Below are 21,007 nucleotides of genomic sequence, written 5' to 3' on the forward strand. Positions count from 1 at the left end.
TCAGCACCTGTCTTATTAACGCAGCTGGGAAGTTACTTCGTCTTAAAAAGATTCAGACCAAATCGAGATGAATCAGAAGAGGCGTTGCCAACACATTACAATCGACTTTTATTTCAAGTTAAACTGAACAAAAACTAGCAAACAATCCCGAATATGTCCTCAAATGAATTCAATTAAAGTGAAACTTTTCATTTTTAGATTTTGTTGTACTACACACACTTCGACACACTTAATGTTTACAGTACGCCAAGAAAAACTACGACTTTGCAACATGTAGACATTCCTGCTACCACACAGAAACTGATCCTCGACTATTAGCTGGGGTCAGTGAATTAACATGATTGGTTCATTTGTTTCCTGATAAAGGTGATTGGCTCTTTGGAGGGAGTGGTAGCATCATTGTATTCAGCACTCTTTGAGTGGCATGTCTCTCTCATATAAGGTCTGTAACACTGTATGGACTGGGATCTACAATCCAAAATTAGTCAGCACAGTAAACACTAATCCCAGTCAGTTGCTTGTGGTCATTTCAACTTGGCTGTGCAATATGCATGCATGCTTTGCAGAGGAGCGCAGATGGTCAGTGTATTTATTTATGTCCCCAGTGAAGTCAAGCTAGAAGAGAGCTTTAAGCTTTAAGAGCTTTCACCTTCTTAAAATAAGGGAAAAAAGGAAAACTGTGGAGTGACATTTACTTTTTATTGGAGAAAAAAATGGAAAAATGAACAAAGCTTTTTGTCATTTATGAAATTTCTACTACAGGACATTAATGAAAAAAAAACACTTTGAAGAAAACAAGGAAGCTGAGAGCTTAATTGAATTACATGATTTAATTAGACAGGGTGTAATATTGTCTCATGGTATATATATTTAAGGATTAAACAAATCGTAGGTAAGGAAAGAAAGCCGTCAGGACACGCCCAGAAATTTCCCTGCACATAATCCGCCTGTGAAACCGCAGCTTGTCATTAATTAGTGAGTGCTAGAGGTGCCGGCAGGTGGGAGCTTTTTGAACTTTGGACAGACCATTACAGTCGTTTCCCCCACTGCTTCCAGCCTTCACGCTAAGCTGCTCTCTCAGCAAGATAGCAAACATTTTCCAAGTGGCAGAAAGTTAACTTGTTCCAGAAACATCACAGTTTCAAAGCTTTTTAACTTTTTTAATTAAGGCACAAGTCCTGCTTGTTGTAAGGAATCATGTGATGTAAAGTTCATCATCGACCTGTGTCTGCAAATATGTGCACAGGCTCTAGAAGTCGAAAGGAGCGCGCATGCACAGAGTACAGACTGTAGCGCGTGTGCAGTACGTGCGTGCCGTCAAGCCTGCATCCCACCAATTTCGCATCTGCACTGACATTAAAGTGAAGCTGCTTTTGTCTATAAAGACTTTAATGCTGGCGCATTCATTTATAATGCAAACACTTGAATCAAAAGGTGGCACTAAAAACTAATAGACCCATGCCAGCCTGTTAGAGTTTAAAAAAATCATGACTGTAAAAAAGCTGAAATGAACAGAAGGCGCGCCAGTAGGCGCATATATCTCCTTTTTGCAGTTAAGTTATTCACTATACAGGTGGAATAAGTGAAGTGCAAACAGGCAAACAAAATGCTTTTGACAGTGTAATGAGACAACTGTCAAAAAATCCCAACGACCAACAGAGTGCTGGGTGTAAACGAAGAAAGCGAGAAGGGAGACCGTAGAGAGAGAGAGAGAAGGGGGACGTAATCTCCCATCACATTGCAATTCACTAGTGTGACTGTGTTTAAACAGATATGGTGCTGAAAGCCAAGAGTGAAACCAGCATTTTTCTCATTAGCACAACAATGTTGGCTTCCTTTGCACCTAGTTTGCTTCAGTGGGTACAAATGAGATGTTAGCAGCAGTGGAGAAGGAGACCGAGACAAGACAAGCAAGCACAAGCAAATAAAGACAGAAAGACAACAGCTTCGGGTAAGCTGATAGAGGAAATCAGTGCGAGGCAAAGCTAGATATTTTCCCAGTGTTGTGCGCTGGCTCATAAATGCACTGACATGAGTGACAAATGTGAATACATCCATACAGCATGTGCATTTTAGTGTATTATATGAACGGCGGAAGGGGAACCCAGCCTCAGATTCATTCTCAGATTGCTCTAATTACAGTCAACAGAGGAGCACGTCAGTGTGTATTAACCAACTAGACTCTGTGCGTGCTTCTGTGTGTTTGTTTGACATTGAATTAATACCATTAAGGCCACGAAGCATAGACAGAGACCCTAAATAAACACAATAACACACTAACACACTCTATTTTCCAGCAGGCTGAGTTGCAATATATATTCATGAACCCAAAATGCAATGTGGATTCTGTCTAATAACACCACGGAGGAAAGACTGAGTAATATGTGTCTAAACTCAGAGTGCAGACCCGGATTAAAGAGTGGTGATTAATGCTCAACAGTCTCCCACTTTACCCCCAACCTACCGCCTAAGTCTTAAGGTGGCTCAGGTCTTTCCTGGCGGAGGACATAAGGCTGTTGTGCTCGGTGTGTGACCTTGCTGGTCCCGCCAATGTGCTTTGAGTTTCTTATTTTTTCTTTTGATGTGCGTGTGTCTATTCAATTGTGCATTTCAAAACACAGACCTTGAGCTGATGTGGACAAATGAGTCGGATTGGCAAGCTTTATTTTAAAGAATTAGAAAATGAATCAAGCTGACCGGTTTGTTTGAGTTTCTGAGCTTTTGCTTTTATGTGCTGATTTTTTATTATTTTTTTTGCCTTTGAAACGGAGCATTTGCAATGAATGAAAATGTAATGAATTCCTTAAACCCATCCAGTGTACTGCTATGAAACAAATGCAATTTCTGATAAAAGGTCATACACTTAAAACTTGTTTAACTGGTGACGGATGAAAAGGAAGCGTGAAAGCAGTGTAGTTTGATCTGAAGCTTATGAAGTTTTTATAGGTTTAGTAAGTCTGTGGATCTGCATTTAATACTGTTAGCAAATGTACACTGAAATCTTTCTTTCTCACATTCATCCACTGATTCATTCCTGTATTTACGTTATATTAACACAACCAGATACGTCATTATCAGTATAGATGTATTCTCCAATGGACGACCAGACTCTCCGGAGAGCAGCTAACAAATTAATCGAATGCACTTTCCCCTTTGAATCTCTTTGTGTAGCTCAGATGTGTGTAGCCCAGTGTATTCTGACCAAATGTACAAATGTGTTGTGTACCTGTGTGCAAACATGCGTATGATAGCACACGTAAGTGTTGCTGCTCTCGCAGTGTGAAAGGTGAGGGGGTTAGAGAAGCCAAATAAGTGCTATGAGTCGTATTGATTGGAAGATACTGGGCGTTGATTATAAGCCCTGTGAAACCAGACAAGGAGTTAACGCTCGACTGCAGAAAGATATTGATAGGCGAAAAGCAACCATTCAACTTCTGTTCTTTGAAACTGGCTTTTGTTTTGTCTTTGCTGAGAAATTGCAACAACAGTGCTGATGCTATTTTAGCAAAGGAGTGAGAGAGGAGTGAGTGAGTGGGACATCTGTGAAACCAGCCTAGTGACTGAGTCTGGACATTCAAGTTTTTTTTAAGACTGTTGTTTTAGGTGAAGCAGACTGAACTGAGTGGAAATAAAATCAGTGTAAAATCAAACACACAGCTAATATAAAACATTTTTCAAGGATCAGGATTTGGGCTTAGTTACAGAAGAGGTTCTTTCACTTGGTTCCAGTGAACCAAACTCTTAATGCTTCAGCATAACAAGACATTTTGGACAATTTCATGCTCTTAACTTTGTGGGAGCAGTTTGGTGATGGCTGTTCTTGCTGTTCCAACATGACTGTGCACCAGTGCACAAACCAAGGTCCATGGACATGGATGAGATGTTTTTCTTATTTTTTGTTTTGTATGTATGCATGCACACCTGTTCAACTGCTCATTAACATAAATATCAGCCAATCATGTGGCTGCAGCTAAATGCATTTAAGCATGTAGACATGTACTCATAAAAGACAGGCTGAGGTTTAAACTGAACATCGTGGGGAAGAAAAGAAATTGATGTGACTTTGAGTGGCACGATTGTTTTTATCACACAGTATTTGAAAAACTGCTGATCTTTTGGGATTTTCCTACATACATCTGTAGGGTTTACAGAGAATGGTTTGAAAAAGAAAACAGCCAGTTAGCAGCAGTTTGGACAATAGAAGAAAAACATAGCCTGGTCTGATGAGTTTTGATTTCTGCTTTGACATTTGGATGGTAGGTCATTCGATTGTCACAAACAGCATAACTGTATGGATCCATCCTGCCTTGCATCAGTGGCTCAGGCTGCTGGTATTGCTGCTGACCATGTCCATCCCTTTATGACCACAGTGTACCCATCTTCAGAGGGCTTCTTCCAGGAGGATAATGCACCATGTCAAAAAGCGCAAATCATTAGAAATACCGGTTTCTGGAACACAGAAAGGAGTTCAATGTACTCAAATGAACTCCACAGTGAACAGATTTCAATCCAATAGAGCCCCTTTGGGATGTGGTAGAACAGGAGATCCACATTGTGAATGTGCATGTGTGATGTTATCATTGTAATATGGAGCAAAATGTGTTTCCAGCACCTTGCTGGGTCTATGCCGTGAAGAATTAAGGCAGTTCTGAAGGCAAAAGAGGTCCAACCCAGTATGAAGTGGGTCTGAGTGTATATATAAACTCACCGGCCACTTCATTAGTAAGATTTGCTGTGGAAATTCTCCCCGTTTCTGATGCTAACTTTGAATTAACACGTTGAAGTGCTTAAACACTTTTTTGACTGCACTGTGCTAAGTGTTGTGGAGGGGAATTATGGTGTGGGGCTGTTTTTCAGGGTTTGGGCTTAGTGTATGAAGAGTTCCTTTCACTTAGTTCCAGTAATACAAACTCTTAATACGTCAGCATACCAAGACATTTTGGACAATTTCATGCTCCTAACATTGCAGGAATTTGGGGATGACCCCTTCTTGTTCCAACATGATTGAGCACCAGTGCACTAAGCAAGGTCCATGAAGACATGGGTGAGCGACTTTGGTGTGGAAGAACCTCATTGGCCTGCATAGTCCTAACCTCAACCTGATAAAACACCTTTGGGATGAAGTAGAGCGGAAACTGTGAACCCATCAGTGTCTGACCTCACAGTAGAATGGTCAAAAATTCCTACAAACACACCCATAAACCTTGTGGAAACTCTTTCCAGAAGAGTTTAAGCTGTTGTAGCTTCAAAGGGTAGGCCGACATCATATTACACCGTATGGCTTAAGAGTGGCATGTCACGCACGTGAAGACAAACAAGCGACAAACATCCATTGTTTCAGACAATAGATGAACCAAGAGACGGCACCACAGCCCAGCATCAGATTAATACGTATTACTTTGAACTGTGAATCATGCTGCCAAACATAAAAACATACAGAGTTGGAAATAGTCATAGCTCCCCTCTTAATCAGAGGGGAGCTATAACCTTGTTCATGCAAAAGTTCACCTTGTTCATGCAAAACTAAATTTTGATGGCATCTTTTGTTGTAGCAGGTACCAAACTAGTTTTGTGACTGAAAAGCATGTTTAGTTTTCAAAATATCCCATGCCTATGGATGCACTCTGCACTATTAAAAATCACAATAGCAGTAGCACATACTCACACAGCCTTGTACGTGTTATAACTACCCCTTACTTTTTATGAAGATCAACATCCATAGTTAGTTTAAATGTTAAATAATTTTCTTCCTATTCAACCATTAAACATTTCAGTCTCAAAAAACTGCATCCAAATATGCACATCGCTCACTATAATAATATAAGCAGTATAAGTAATAATATAAGTATAATAATATAAGGCTATGTAATAATATAAGGCTAATTGTGTGTGCATGTGTGTGCGTGCCAGTCTGTGTGTGCTTTAGCAGAGGTCAGTGCGAGGTCGTTCCTGCATGCTACGTATTACTAGTCAAGATGACTGTTCGTGGCAGGTCAGAATGACCCTCAGGCCACGGAGAAATGTCCCGGCGCTCCCGAGGGGCTGTTAGCGTGTGTTGTCGTCCGTCATTGTACTCTGAATATTAAACCAACCGTCATGGCAAAGTCAATCTGTGCATATTACATTTGTGCTCTAATGTCGTGTCTCCAATGATAAGTGTTTCAATTTTCTCTCTACAGAGCTCCATGTACTCTCTGGCCCTGAAGTGTCTGATCAGCCTGTCCACTGTCATCCTGCTGGGGCTCATCATTGCTTACCACGCGCGGGAGGTTCAGGTAAAACATATGTGCATGTGTTGTGTCTCGCTTTACTGATCCAGACAAAAAGATGAAGTTAAAATTAAAAAAAATCACACACACATAGCAGACTGTAATACAACAAGTTGCTATTAAATCTCTGGGTAGGCAATATCTCTTTTGCACTACTGGACAAAGAAAATCCATGATAACCTTTCTGCATATTGTGATTCAAATTAAGAGGGAACCAGACGTCTGCACCTCCCCTGGGCTTTGCTTCCGGGCTTTAGAAAATTTAGCTCATAATGCCAGCCTTTGGTCAACAAAGGGAGTCTGACAAATGAAGGTTTGTACCCCTTAAACCTGCACTTTTTTCTACTGGCCGGCCGGGGGCAACCCCTCAGGTCACAAAAAGAAGCCTGATTTTTATTGCAACATACAACAAAACAAAACTCCTTTCTTTATTTACAGCCTCAGTAAACACGTTCTAATGAGTGGCGTCAAGTCTTATTTTGTAATTTATGGTCCAATTTAGAGTAAAGTAGTCAGTCTGGAGCATCCTCAGTTCTCACTCAGATATGTCTTTTACATACAGTCTGAGGTCTCTTCAGGACAGACGGAGTGACTTGTGTAAGATGTTATAAAAACCTAAGAAATCCAAGGATGGAAATAAGATGTGATGCAGTGGGTTAGGCAGAGAGCTGTCAGTTTGGAGACCAGGGGTTGAATCCTCTGTGACGCCAATAGCATATGATGAGCCCATGCACGGGTGTCTAGTTTAAAGTTCAGGCATTTTTTTTTCTTTTTCTAAATTTCTACATTTTAGAATCTGGGAAGTTCCTGAAACGGCAGCTATGTTTATTGTGTTTCTCTTTAGGAGTGTTTTCTTGTGAGCCTCATCTGTGCTCTGTCCAAATTGTACACATTATGTTATCATCCCTTAGCCCTCTGAGACAGAGGGACCCAGATGTGTGTCGAATCCAGCCAATTAATGGCATTAATGACAGTCTTTGTGGGATCAACAAAACAGTCTTTGCGTGAAGTACATACACACTGAATGTTAAATACATATTCAGCCAATTACAGCCCTGTCATTCAATAGCTGCACAAAAAACACAAATAAATATGCAAACACTCACACACGAGTCACACAAACACAGCCTTACAACCCCTTGTAAGTTTGAAATGATCAATCAGAAAGGCTTTCATGCTTCATGATATCTGTTTTGCTGTTTTGTCATTTTACTAATACAATGGTAGCAAAGTCATTTAGCCGGGGATTTCATCCGAAGCCATTTGCAATCGATGTGCATTGACTATTTATGGGAGCCTTGCGGGAATCAGACCCAATGAATACCCCCACACCAGCTATTACACCCACCAACGAAACCACGGAGCCACACTCATCCATCTAACGATGTGCTGGTTTAATGCTGTGATTTTTTTTATTACATCACAGCTTGGCTGTTGCTGGAAATGTCTATTAAAGTTCTGCTCTGAGGTTCAGGCTCTCCGTTCGCAGATCGATAACTGCTCGGTGATTTTTTATTCACTGTCGTACACAGGCACTGATAGGCTGGTAATTAGTCTTGGACAGTATTAAGAAGCCAGAACAGTGCGCGGAAGTGGTGCGAGTGAATAAACGTAGATGCGGTTTAGCGTTCATTGATAAAAGACCCTTCGTTTCTGCTCACAAATGTGTTGTCTCATTCACATACAGAGTCAGTCATCCACCCACACATGCTGTGGCTTCCACACGTGACAGGAACGTTAATACTGACAGAAGAACAGGAGATTGAGAGCGGCTACTGTCAGGCCAACAGAGAGAGATAAAAGGGTGTTCTGTTAATCTACTTCAGGAATAATTCCTTTTGATTAAATGAAGTTAGGAGTTTGGGGAAAATACCTTCAAGGTATACTTGGGTGGGAATGCCAGATGGATGGGGGTGGTAATGTTGGGGTTTACCTACAATCACTTTTCATGGGTGAATTAGAATGGTGATCATTTACACACATTATGTAAGCTGACAGACGTTTATATATTTGTTCTTTCTTCCTTTGGATGTTGTTTCTAATACTAACAGTGGTAACACTGTACTTACAAGAATTGCTAAGCCTAGAGACCTGGTTGCCGAGTTCCTGTCAACCAGTAGTTGCTGAAGGTTGCTGGGAATCACGATGAAATTGGTTGCTAGGACCCAGCCACCTGTAATACAGCCTCCCCCAATCCCCGTTGCTAAGTGAAACTGGTCGCAAAGATGTGTATATGGTGGTGTACTGTAAACCTGCATGCAATTGCTTTGGTTGCTAGGAGACTGATGCAGTTGCCCATAGTTTGTATGGAAGATATCAACTTGTCTGCAAATGATTCGCTAACAGTAGTTAGCACACTTTCTGTGCAAACACTTGCAAACTACACATTTTACTAATTGTGAAACTGATGCAAACTGGAAACAGAGAAAGTAAAAGTAAAAGCTGCCCCTTTTCAAACATGTTGGTTTCAGCAGTAAGGCACAATTTTTAATTTGAAGATGAATTGTCTTTGTATCCAGTAAGTAAATGGCTTCTGCATTAGCCTTATGCCATATGGGTGACTTACAAGTGAGCTAAACCAGCGCTATCAGATTTCTTACGTTTCAGTATTGCTAGCTGGTTAGTTGGCAAGTGTTTGCAGCGTCAACGTCTTCCATGCAAACTACAGCCGATAATGGCAGTCTACCTTAAACCAAAGCAAATGCAAGGAGGTTTTTAATGCAGCATCATCTTCACAATCAATTTCTCCCAGCAACAGCGAGCAACCTCTAGCAACCGCACACCAACTAGGGGTAATACATATTTTTGTGATCAGATTTTCTAAAACATTCCATTAAGAGTCAAACCAAAGTTGAGGAAACCTGAAATAATCGTAACTTTTCCTCAAATGTTTGACCAGAAACGCTGCATATAGAAACACAACTAAAGCATAGTTAAACTTTAAATAAACAAATGTCGACGTGAAAGCCTTAAATTCCAGGTTTTTCTGGTCTAGAAGTAATAATACTTCCTGGAACAGAGCCTTTCTCAGCATTATATCATGTAGAGCTCATGACGTGTCTGCCTGCTCCTGGTGCCTCGCGAACTAGAGCAGCCACAAAAAATTAAGGATGATTAAATATTGATTGTGTGTATCTCCTGTTTAGAAATGTTACAATGACTGATGCTGACTACCGTTTTGAACCTTAGGGTGTGTTTTGTCTTTCCACTTCTCCATCGACTCAGTCACTCATCCTGCGTTTGCTACAAAGTGAACTTATAGAGAACAAGTGCTGACAGCTGCTGCTACATTATTTACACTCCACTTGATGTAATGCTGCCACATAACTATACAGCAGATATTTATAATTATATCAGTCACATAAACAAACTATAGAACGGCACGTGTACTTGAGGCCTCAAAGCGCAGCTGTTTTTCGAAAAGTACATGTTGGAATTGACATATTTCTTCACAACACAAAAGAAAAATTTATAACACAAACCTCTCTACAGGTAAACTTTATTTACAAAGTGAACTGTTTCAACCTACACAAACACAGTGGAGACTGCACCTGTACCAATATATAATAATCTTATAAATGATAAAATTATAAAAATAAAAGTGAATTGAGTACTCATTCAGAGCACTCACATGCAATAAAATAACACTTTTTATTTTAGTTCCATAGTTATAACCTGTGTGCAAATATATCTTTAGCTACTTAACTCATTTTAATAATCATTTTTGAAATCCTGATGCCCAGAAAGAGACGAACCACTGCAAAGGTTGAGACGGCTGAGAAGTGTTGTGCTTACCAGGCACTGATGACCAGTAACAAAATCTTTATTTCACTGCTGCTTTTGTTGCATCTAAGCAGAGGCAGATAGACCTAAAAAAACCAGCTCGCTCATTATATACTAGCAAACAACTCAAATACAGTCCTGTAATTTGGTATTGTGGCCGTCAATTCATTTTTTAATGTGTTTTAAAACCACAACTGGCCAGTTTGTACGACAGCTGGGGAATTATCAGCTAATCCGATCACTGGCTTACTTGCCTATTTAGCAAGGTGTACTATAATTCACTACAATGCTAAATGTGATGTTGATCTTTTTTTCTAGAAAAATAGGCTTAGATGTGTGTACCTGCTTGAGATACTGAGCAGCTCTCTCTTCAGTGTGCTTTTCGTTAATGTAGAAAATGAGGCCCTTGATTATGGGTGACTTGGATAAAAGTTTCTTTGTACACTCATCACAAATGGTGAAGTTAGCTTCAGAGGGCAAAACGGCTTTTATATGAGACTGTAAACAAGTTTATTTCCACTGTTAAACTGAACATTTTCACAGTAGATGAGTCAGTGCCATTGAATGGATCTTTTTCCCATAAATTTGTGATTTTTTTTTTCTGTAAACTTGCAGGACTTTTCTAAGATGTAAAACTTTTCAAGTGTTCTCTCATAAATTTTTAGTTCTTTCTTGTAAATTTGCATGGGTTTTATTTGTGGGGTTTACTCCTAAATATGTCTTTGTTTTGTTTTTTCAAAACAAAATGTAATTAAAACAGGAATTAGAATATAAAGTGTGTCATTAGAGTGAGAGGTAGCAGTTTATTTTCTTGTAGTTTTTTTTGTATGCATACAAATGTGCTTAAATGTTGAGATGCATCCACTAAATGCATGCTAGTTATGCTGGCTGCTCAAGGCTGCCTGTTTGCTTAGATGCATGTCAACATAAAGTGTGCCTGTGTGCCTCTGCCTTTTATTGTTGGATGGTTCAAACACACACACACACACACACACACACACGAGAAGTAATGCTGTGCAAAATGAAAGGTATTGTTCAATAAAGATCTCATTTTCAGATTATGACACACTCTGCCGGTGCATTTTGTCCAGCATGTAACAGGATATTACAAGTACACACACGTACACACACACACACACACACACACACAGACTCATTCATGCACACAATAACCAGCAACATTAAAACTGCCAAAACAGCTGCAGCCCATCAGAGGACTGGCACAGGACCACTCAGGGTGTACTGTGATATCTGGCACTGGGATGTTGGCAGCACATCCTTTGGGTCCTGTGGGTTGCAGGGTGGGGCATTCATTGATCGGGCTTGGTCCTGCTCATCTCCCAGACTGGAGCTACTGGACAACACCTCGGGCTCTTCTTTAGTAATTTTTGGGGTGTGGTGAGGTGTATTTAGAAACCACCGAGTGTGCGCTTGTGCTAATGTTTAGGTACACTTCAAAGTAACATCCAGATGAATGCCACCATCCAAGGAACATAACAAAGTGATAAGTGTCATTCATCAGTGGTTTACTGTTATGGCTGATCAGTGTTCAGAGTAGCTGCAGAGTCACTTGAGAGCAGGAAACTGTTTTGGGTTTAACTGGTGGTTATTATTCCACATTCATCCCCCTCACTTTCTTTTACTGCTCTCTGTTCATTTGTTCCTGTGTAAGTCTTTATTCTGCATTTCTGTTTACCACCATTAAGATGTTTCTCTTTGCCTTTCTTTCTTCCTTCCTCCTGCTTTTCCGTCATTATCACATTAGATCTATCTCCCCCCTTCTCTACTGAGCCTCAATCCAATTTTGTTGTTAAGTTACATATCCTCCTTCTCCCAGACAGCTCTCCTCCCTTGTTACACAGCATTCAGCTTCTCACCTATTCACCCTTCTCCTGCTGTACTTTAACACTCATCCACATTTATCTTCTTCTTTTATCTTGCCCCCTTTTCACAGTGTGTTTCGCTGCATCTTTCCTCCCTGCCTTCCTCTTTTGGAAGTTTCTCTCGTCTTCCTCCTCTTTCTGTCTTGTCTAATCTGTCAGGGGACAGCCCAAAGTAATTGTGCTCAGCATGAAACAAGGAAAAACAATCCATCTTGACTGCAGTGCAGCTCATCGGTAATCATCACAGATTACAAATATTTCCCCTTATTCGCAGCCATCAAAGGGGAAAAAAAAATAGCTCTGACAGTAATAATCTTGTTGGCGAAAAGTGATAATTAATAAAATGAAGCAAGGCCACATTGTCAGCCAAATATAATGGGTGGTTTAATAGAGACCAGGATCACCTCAGTACTTGAGTCTGTTTTGATTAAGTGGTGATTTTTGTTATAAATATCCTCTACTTCGAAATACAGCTCTGCGGAGCTCAAACTGATTGTGACGACTGTATATATAATTTTAGACCATAATCATTTGTCAGTAGCACTTTATAATGTCACACTATTAAGCATTAGTAAGCTATTAGCAAGCACCTCATATCATTACTCCTCCTTAGTATTATTATTAGTAACTTTTGATATGTTTATCCATCTTTTACTGTTGCACCCTGTACACCTATAACTGCTAGTAATAATATAACTGTAAATACTAAGGAGGACTGATGCTAAATAAATGATGAAATAAGCACTTGCTTATACCTTAATAGGGCTAATAGTTAGACAATAAATAAAAGCGCTACCAATTTGTCTTTTTTTGTTTTTTTTGCTTGTACATTGCTTTAAACCTCAGAAAACCTTCGCCAAAGTCTTATTACTTAATCATGGGCATACTCTATGGTTGCAACCACTGCATACTGTAATTCTAATCATGTGACATTTGCTTCCAAAAATTGGTAATTTCACTAAAATCTGTTAGTGATTTGTTTGAAAAAATGATCTGTTCATTGAGATTGGTTAATTCTCTCCAACAACAAAAAGAGGAGTTTATTGTCACAACAAACTCAAAGTTACAGTCAAAAAATTACAGCTACGTGAAAAAAGAAAGGCCATATGCAGTCCTGCTGCTGCAGTGGTCCAGCCAAAGTTCAGGCCTTAACCCAACCGAAATGCTGCGGCGTGACCTTAAAAGTGCTGCGCATAAACAAATGCCTCCAAACTTCAATGAACTGAAGCAATATTGTAAAGAAGAGTGGGCCAAAACTCCTCCACATCAATGTGAGAGACCGATAGAGTCGTACAGAAAATGATTACATCAAGTTATTTTGCTAAAGGTGGTTCTACAAGCTACTGATTTATGAGGTGCGCTCAGTTTTCACAGCGCTGCACAGAATCCTGCGAAAACTTTCTTTTTTGCATGAATGTATATTGAAACTGGGGGGAAATGAGTAACAGTAACTCAGGAGGCTCAGATTTACACTGGGAGTAACCAGAACGGACAAGATTAGAAATGGGTATGTCAGTGCTCAGGTCGAGTTTGATGGGATAGTTAGAGAGCCGAGGCTGAGATGGACACGTGTAGAGGAGGGGCAGTGGATATACTGGAAAAAGAATGCTGAAGATGGAGTTTTCAGGCAGGAGGAAAAGATGAAGACAACAGAGGAGGTTTATGGATGTAGTGAGGGAGGGCACACAGAGGGTGGTGTGACGGAGAATGTAGGGATGGAGATGGAGAAGGAGGCAGATGAGCTGCTGTGTCGGCCCCTAAAGGGAGTAACAGGAAGAAGAAGACTGAATGACTTAAGTTGCCTGCTTAGCTAATTGATTCGTTATTTCAGTGTTTCGTTCAGCTGGAGCACTGGTTGGCATCTGGGTGCCGGCAGAAATAAAATAGGGGTAAGTAGGAGTTCAAGATTCAGTGTTAAGTGAAGCAGAAGTGTTTGTGTGTGTGCGTGTTGTCACTTTTGGCTTCACAGTGAAAAGTGACAGTGAAAAGAGACAAGGAGCTGACATGAGAAATGTTTGATTTGTCAGAACATTTTGTGCTCTGTCAGCTGAGCCCCGCTGACATTCCTGGGTTTGCTTCTTTTATTTTTAATTCAGCAAACTGGAATGCTACAATACCGTCCCCCTCCAAAAAAGACAAATACAAACTTTCACAAGATGCTCCTGTTGTAACTTTGATTTTCATTACTTCACTGTATGTTTAGATGCAGTCATTGGAGTACAAATTGGCCTGTTCACCAAAACTGCCAAACTGCTAAAATACCCAAATGTCCCAATAACGTTCCAGAATTATTTCCCAGATTGCTGTTGGTTTTCACAAAAACCTTCTGTCTTGTGTTTTCTCGGTTGTTATTACACACTTTATTGAGCTTGTGCACCTCAGAAATCCCCTTTTAAACCTTTAAAAATAAACAAAGAAGCATCTTAGTCTTCTTTGAATTATTAATTTTAGAAGATTTCTAAAGCTAATTCGTGAATTGTTTTTGCAGCACAGATGGGTTTGAGACCTTCAGTATTAGAGCGTGCGAACTGTATTTGAATGTCTACATTCTGTTTTATTTATTTAAAATTCCTGACAGATGCTGGTTTAATCTTTAACATTAGTAAATTATATTAAGCTTTTACTAATTATAGACTTATAGAAGAAACTGCCTTCATTGATAAAATAATACGGGATAAATAAGGCTGTGTTTTTACCCTATATTTTTTTTTTATCCACGATGCTGCATTAATCTGAGTCCTTATGTCACAAAAACCTACAAATTGCTGAAATGTTGATATGATCCTCGAAAAACGTGCAAATCTGTACAGTTTTCTCCTTATTTTCCTCAGTGAGAAATAATAAAGTCTCTTCTTGTTCTGATAATGTCTCTGCAAAAATCTACACTTCTCAAGTGCTCTTTCAGGTGCTCATTGGTACCTCTTGCCTGATATTTCCAACTCCACTGTATGATTTGCATCAGAGCACAAGAATCAGAATCAGAATCAGAATACTTTATTCATCCCGAGGGAAATTAGGGGTTACAGCAGGCAGCACGCTAATGGCGCATGCGCACTCACAAAGGAACCTTCTGACCAACTTTACACAAACATCACATTGGGCAGACATGTCAGAAGGTAGGCTGATAGGAAAAAAACAACGAAAATACACTACATGAGGTAAGAGGAGGAGAAAAAAAACTCCACTCAGACTGAGCTCCTAGTGGGAGAACAGTTTGATAAAAGAAAAAACACCTCAGCACAAAAAGCACATGACTATCAATACACCATAGAAACACGAGACAAGCAACAGGGGCGGGTAAAGGGTAAGAGAGAGCCGGCGTAGACAGCGCATCCGGTCCTGCAGCATCTGTGCTGGTCCAGTTGACTGCTATCATCCCCGGTAGGGCACAAGCATCGAAGGCGTTGGAAAGGGAGGGGGATGAGTGAGTGCTTATCAGTGTAAGTGTGTGTGTGTGCGTGTCCATAGTTTAGCTGAGACAGTGTCCTTCGGCCTATCAGGCTAAGTAAACAGTCCTCCAGCCAATCCAGGTGTCCTTCATGGGGCGGGAAGAATAGTCATCACACAGTCGTTATCAGGGAGTTGTTTTGGTGGGCTCCAGCCTTGGGCCTGCAGCTGGGGCCGTGGTGTCCAAATGTTGAATATTGTTTTCTTTTTGTATTTTGAGCAACACTTACTGTACATGTGTGCTTCAATTACGGGGAGGAGGAACATATAAGATTGTTTAGTTCAAATAAACAATCATATATGTTGTTGTATTTCTGTCATTTTGGTTCCAAATGAATCTGTGTGAGGTCTGTTTATTTGCCTGAATTGATGTGATCCCAGTCAGTGGCTACATAAGCATGTGCTATCATAACCAGCGTTGCTGTCATTACTCCAAGAAAAGTGATGTATTACACATTACTTGTTACTTTTATAAAAAATGAATGCAGTACATGACTTAATCCCTCACCAGAGAAAGTAAATTGTTAGTCAATTTGTTACGTTACTTCCTCATTACTCTTTAACAGGAATTCAAATGCATTTTCACACAACCACCACAGGAATCCCAATCCTAATCAGGACACACGGTCTGTCTTTAAGTGCATCCATCTGAACACAAAGCAGTTGAAAACCAACCCAAAAAGACTGAATATGATTTGCACTGTGATTCTACTTTAGAAGCACGAATAGATAGAAATGAGGTCTACAAAGCTGCAATCTGACAGCTCATCACTGCCTTTGTTACCCATTGAAGATCAAGCTCTGGCTGCTGGCCTGGGGGTCAGTATACACTCAGATTTAACATGGTTCTTCACCACTTTATGTCAGCATGCTGCCCGTGCAGATGTTTGCAAAGAGCCAAAGCGGTGTTGTTTCTGTCCAGTTTGCACTTTACCATCGCGCACTTGTCTTTACTTGCAATAAAACTAAAAGTAATGGGGGGCAGGGTTCATATATCCACCCGTCACGCAGATAACTGAGGATCTTTTATAACAAAAGTAACAACATAATTCTGACTTTAATGTGTTTACTGAATTTAGTACGGTAACTCGTTAAATTACTGCATTACTGAAAAATGCAAAGGTATTATGGTGACTTCTTACAGCCGACACTGTTCATAATATCGACTCGTATATTGACTCGTATTAGTCGCCAGTTTCTGAAGACTGTGTGTTGTCAAAAGTTCCAAGTTGCTTCCGAGTTCACAGTTTATGTTTGGGAACTTGATATTGTTAAAAAGTAAGCAGGCATAAGGATGAATGATAAATTCAGCAAAATTGGGTAGTATTCAAATTAATTCCTGGGTTTCAAGGAGAATTTTAAGTGGCAGTCGACACCTTCCTGTGCACCCCTGCCTCTTGCACTTGCTTAAAGGTCCACATTCTGTTTTAAAACACCTGCTCTATTTGGCTAATGAGTAGAAAGATTTTGTTACCTACTGATCGCGGAGAAATATTCCCAAATGAATGTCACTATTTGAACCAACTCAATTACCAGAGCACTCTCCACTGAGCGAATGCCCATCAAAGGAAAACTTACTTTCCAGTTCTGACACTCTCCATCTTTTCTTTCTTTATCTGTTCACGTAGGTCCCTTCTTCCCTTTTGCCTTCGTAGAGTTTCCAGAGTTTCTCCAGTTGTTCTAACATCTGCTTTTTGGCAGTTGCTGTTATTTTCCAACTTGATTTTGTGACCAGTGGTAGTTGCAGAACTTAGAAGTGGGGGTTAGAGAGAATCAATCTAGGTGCTGATGTTGTCGTTATTTTATAATAACAATCAACATTGTGCAGTCATGTGCTGGAAGTAATATTTGACAGGATAGTGTACAGATAATGTGCATTATCATGTCAGTTATTATCCTGTGAGTACAGGATTAGAAAAGAGCATATCAGAGGGACAGCTCAGGCTGGAGCTTGGAGACAAAAGGCTGAGCTGGTTTGGACATGGACAGGAAGGATCGTGGATGTATTGGACAAAGGGTGTTAAAGATGGAGCTGCGAGGCAGGAGGAAAAGAGGAAACTCTCAGAGGAGGTGAAAAGGGGTTGGTGTGACAGAGGAGGATGCTTGGAATAGGTGAGATGGAGGCAGATGATCCGCTGTGGTGACACCCACAGGAAGCAGCCAAAAGAAGAATCATTTCGTCATTTTCTTGCACGCATAACAGAAAGCTCCGTTTATTGTGCTTGCTATCTGAAACACCTGTCTGATTACTGAAGAGTGAAGTGTATCAAAAACGCAAAACAACCAGGGTTTGGCCTCTTTGGCCTTCAGCATGAAAATCAACACTGTCCAATAATCTAACCATAGTTAATTTGTCATCCTTGACAATACGTTTCTTTAATGAATGATTTCTATTTTTGATGATTGAGGTTGAACTTGCTTTTGTTTAACTGTAACCAGATAAAGTCAGTAAACAGACTATAGAAGATTTTTATCCCAGTGTTGTGGTTATTGAGCGTCAGCATCACCACACACCTTTAGTATAAATTTAATAGATGCATGAGTATGGATAGAAATAATGGAGCATTACTGGAGATTTATGTACAGTGGCATTAGTCTAGCCAGTGATGAATTTTTAAAACCAAAGTTTGCAAGCATCCTTTGGCTGATTCGAAAGATAATGATAGATGATTTCAAAGGCTAAATGTTTGCTTAGAAAAAGAATATTTCAGAAAGTTTCACCTTATCTCAGCTGTGTTTGATGTGGCGTCCAGAGACTTCCATGTATTTGAAGTTCTGTTATGTAATTCACTCTGATAACTCACGAGTCGCCTCTGTTCTTCACAAACACACACACACGCACACGCACACACACACACACATGCATCATTTTTTTAGCTCATAAACTTGAAAGAAATCCAGACGTGAAAGGCAAAAATTGAATTGTTGTTGAAATTAATCAAATAGAAACGCTAAGAGAGTGTGTGAGAAAGGGATGTTTCTCCAGTCCATTAGTGCACTTTAAGCATTACAGAGCTGTACTATTCAGTTACTTTTGGAGAATTTTAGAAGCAGTCCATTGATCAAGAAGACACGAGCTTGGCACTCACAGCTACTCAAATGCAGGCAGGATGGCATTAGGGTAATAAAGTGAGCAGCAGCCCTCCAAAAAGGCTGTGTCCTGTTATTTAAAGTGAAGTGCAGCCATAAGATGTCTAATAGTGGGACGGTTATTTTATGATGTCTTGCTCTCATTTTTGGCACAATGTACATTTGCCCTTGAAACTACAACCAAGAGGTAAACTATAGCATCCACTTTAGACTCGTAACACGCAGGAAGCATTTTGACCATTTACTTCTAGGAATTGTTAATTTATCACATGGGATTTGAAGCCTCTGGCCATTGCTCACATCTCAGTTTGTCTTTCGTGTATTCGCGCTGAGGAAATTCCTGGTCTCCAGACAACGCTGCTGGAAACCTCTCCTCACTCTCTCCCACTTACTGTTTTTAGACTGGTGGCAAACGAGGCAGCATCACACATGCACACATACCTTTCCTCATCTCTCGCACTTTCCAACACTTCCTTTTCACTTTGGTGAACCCTCTCCCCTTCGTTTCCTCTTTCATAGAAACAGCCACAGGGGTGTTCCCTCAGAGCTGCAATCACAGTCAGGGAAAGTGTGTTATCCTCTCTGAATATTCACGTATATCAGGGTGTGTGAATCTATTTTCTGCCTGTTCTAGGGATTTCCATGCTGTAGGACCCAGACATCCCCCCAGAGCTGTGACTGTGTGTAAGAGTATGTGTGCATGCTTTTTAGTGTACGCTCTATCATCATCTCCTTCAGTGATTAGGACTGTCTCTGCCCCAGACTGGGGTTTAGTCTTTTTTCACTCCCATGGGAAATGGAGACTTGAGGCTGATTTGCATGCAACTGTCTCTTTTTTCAGTCTTTGCTGCACTTTATAGGATCGTCTGGATGTGTGCATGTGCACGCGTATGCGTGCTTGTGTGCATGCGAGTGTGCAAAATTGTCCTTGCTTGCTCGCTTGGTAGGGTCTGACCAGTGCTGCATCTGGTTCCGTGATGAGAGACATCTGCAATCGGGGACTTAACCCGATTAGAGAGGTACGATGGCCTGGGGGGAGCAAGAAATGGTTGAGGCATGGTTGGATGGCTGAGAAGAAAAGATGGAGAGGTCACAAACTGACCAGCGGGCTACAGACGTAGCAGCTGGAGCAGGGAGTGCTTTAGGTGGAGAGTGTCCTGTCAGACCTCACACCTTCACCTGTGGAGAAATCTCAGTCTATCTTTGGTGCTGTCATTTTTGCACATTTCTCCTTTTCCTTTTTATCCCCGTTGTCTTTTGCTGTCAGGCTTATTTTTTTCCTCTTCCTTTAACCTCCTTCTGTCCTGTCTGCTTTCCATTATATTCTTTGCCCCTTGCCCTCAGCCTGTAATGGCACAGACTTTAAATTTATCTATTTTCTCTTCATCCTCATCATTGTTACCAGGCGCTTTATGGTTTTTTTTCACTCTCTTCCTGTCTTTTTTGTCTCCTGATGGCTGTGCACACATGCATACACTTTTCCCACACTCTCTTCCCTCATCCTTTCCCTCTGTCTTGGTCATGTGGGGGCAGTGGCACTCACTCATTCCAATTGACAGATTACTTTCCTAATGGAATTTAATTATTTATCCCTTCCTCATGGCGATTTAGCCAGGAAAAGACCGACAGCAGCAGCAGCAGTGTGCGGGAGGACAGGGCAGAAGGGGAAGGCGAGGGGGGGGGGAGAGAAAGAGAGGAAGGGAGAGGTGCTCATTTCCTCCTGTGGCAAGAAACTGGATCACCTCCGTTTTGATTTGGAGAAATGTCATTCAGCGAGAAAGGGAACAGGAGTGAGGGATGGTGAAAGAAAAATGGAGGCAGAAAGACGCCAAGAAACACAAATTCATACAGAGGGAGAAAAGAATGAATGACAGGTGGCTTGTGGGCAAAACGTGTGAGTATGAATGAATATATACATACATTTTACTGCATGGATAACACTCATGTGAACACGGAAAACCTGTTTTTATCACACAGGAGTTCATGACTTACACCGGATACTTATTCTAAACTTAAACACAACTATGATTACACAACTCCCAAACATGAGCCATAAACATTAAGTCTATTGCTCTAAATGGCTGGTGAGTCCCAATAATGTGACACTGTGAACAGATTTTTGTCACCTAAATCTGAGGGGTCACTCACACCCAAAACCATTGCGGGGAAGGTGGGTGCTAGACAACCTGTCTGTGCTTTCGTCTCTGTACCTCTTCACTCGCTGTCGTACACACCTCAGTCTCTTTTCTTGTGTCTCCTTTTTCCGTCTTCTTGCCGCGTCTCTCCCTTCCATCTTTTTGGCTCTCTCTCTCTCCCTCTCCCTCTCTCTCTCTCTCTCTCTCTCTCTCTCTCACACACACTGGGGATCCTAATTAAGCTTGGCTGCTCTTTGATGTTGTCGCCTTGGCAACAGTCACCATGACGAGGCTGGGTCTGCACACTCTCTCACCAACTCGCCCAGGCATACACAGATACACACAAGTACAGTGCACGCACACACACACACGCACACGCAAATACGCGCACGCACACATA

The 21,007-nt window shown here is 40.9% G+C and overlaps 1 protein-coding gene across 1 annotated transcript in view; it reads left to right on the forward strand.

The window, feature by feature from the left end:
- The window catches only part of kcnn3 (potassium intermediate/small conductance calcium-activated channel, subfamily N, member 3), a 62,967-nt gene that overhangs the window by 10,003 nt on the left and 31,957 nt on the right, over positions 1 to 21,007 (forward strand). The window contains exon 3 of the mRNA XM_085473912.1: positions 6,180 to 6,275. Coding sequence (XP_085330038.1) covers positions 6,180 to 6,275 — 96 coding nt within the window. The remainder of the gene's footprint in view (positions 1 to 6,179; positions 6,276 to 21,007) is intronic.

Source organism: Copadichromis virginalis, linkage group LG11 (genome assembly GCF_057382275.1).
Source record: "Copadichromis virginalis isolate Kocher_CV1m ecotype Utaka linkage group LG11, C_Virginalis_male_GT1.1, whole genome shotgun sequence".
Classification (NCBI taxonomy): domain Eukaryota; kingdom Metazoa; phylum Chordata; class Actinopteri; order Cichliformes; family Cichlidae; genus Copadichromis; species Copadichromis virginalis.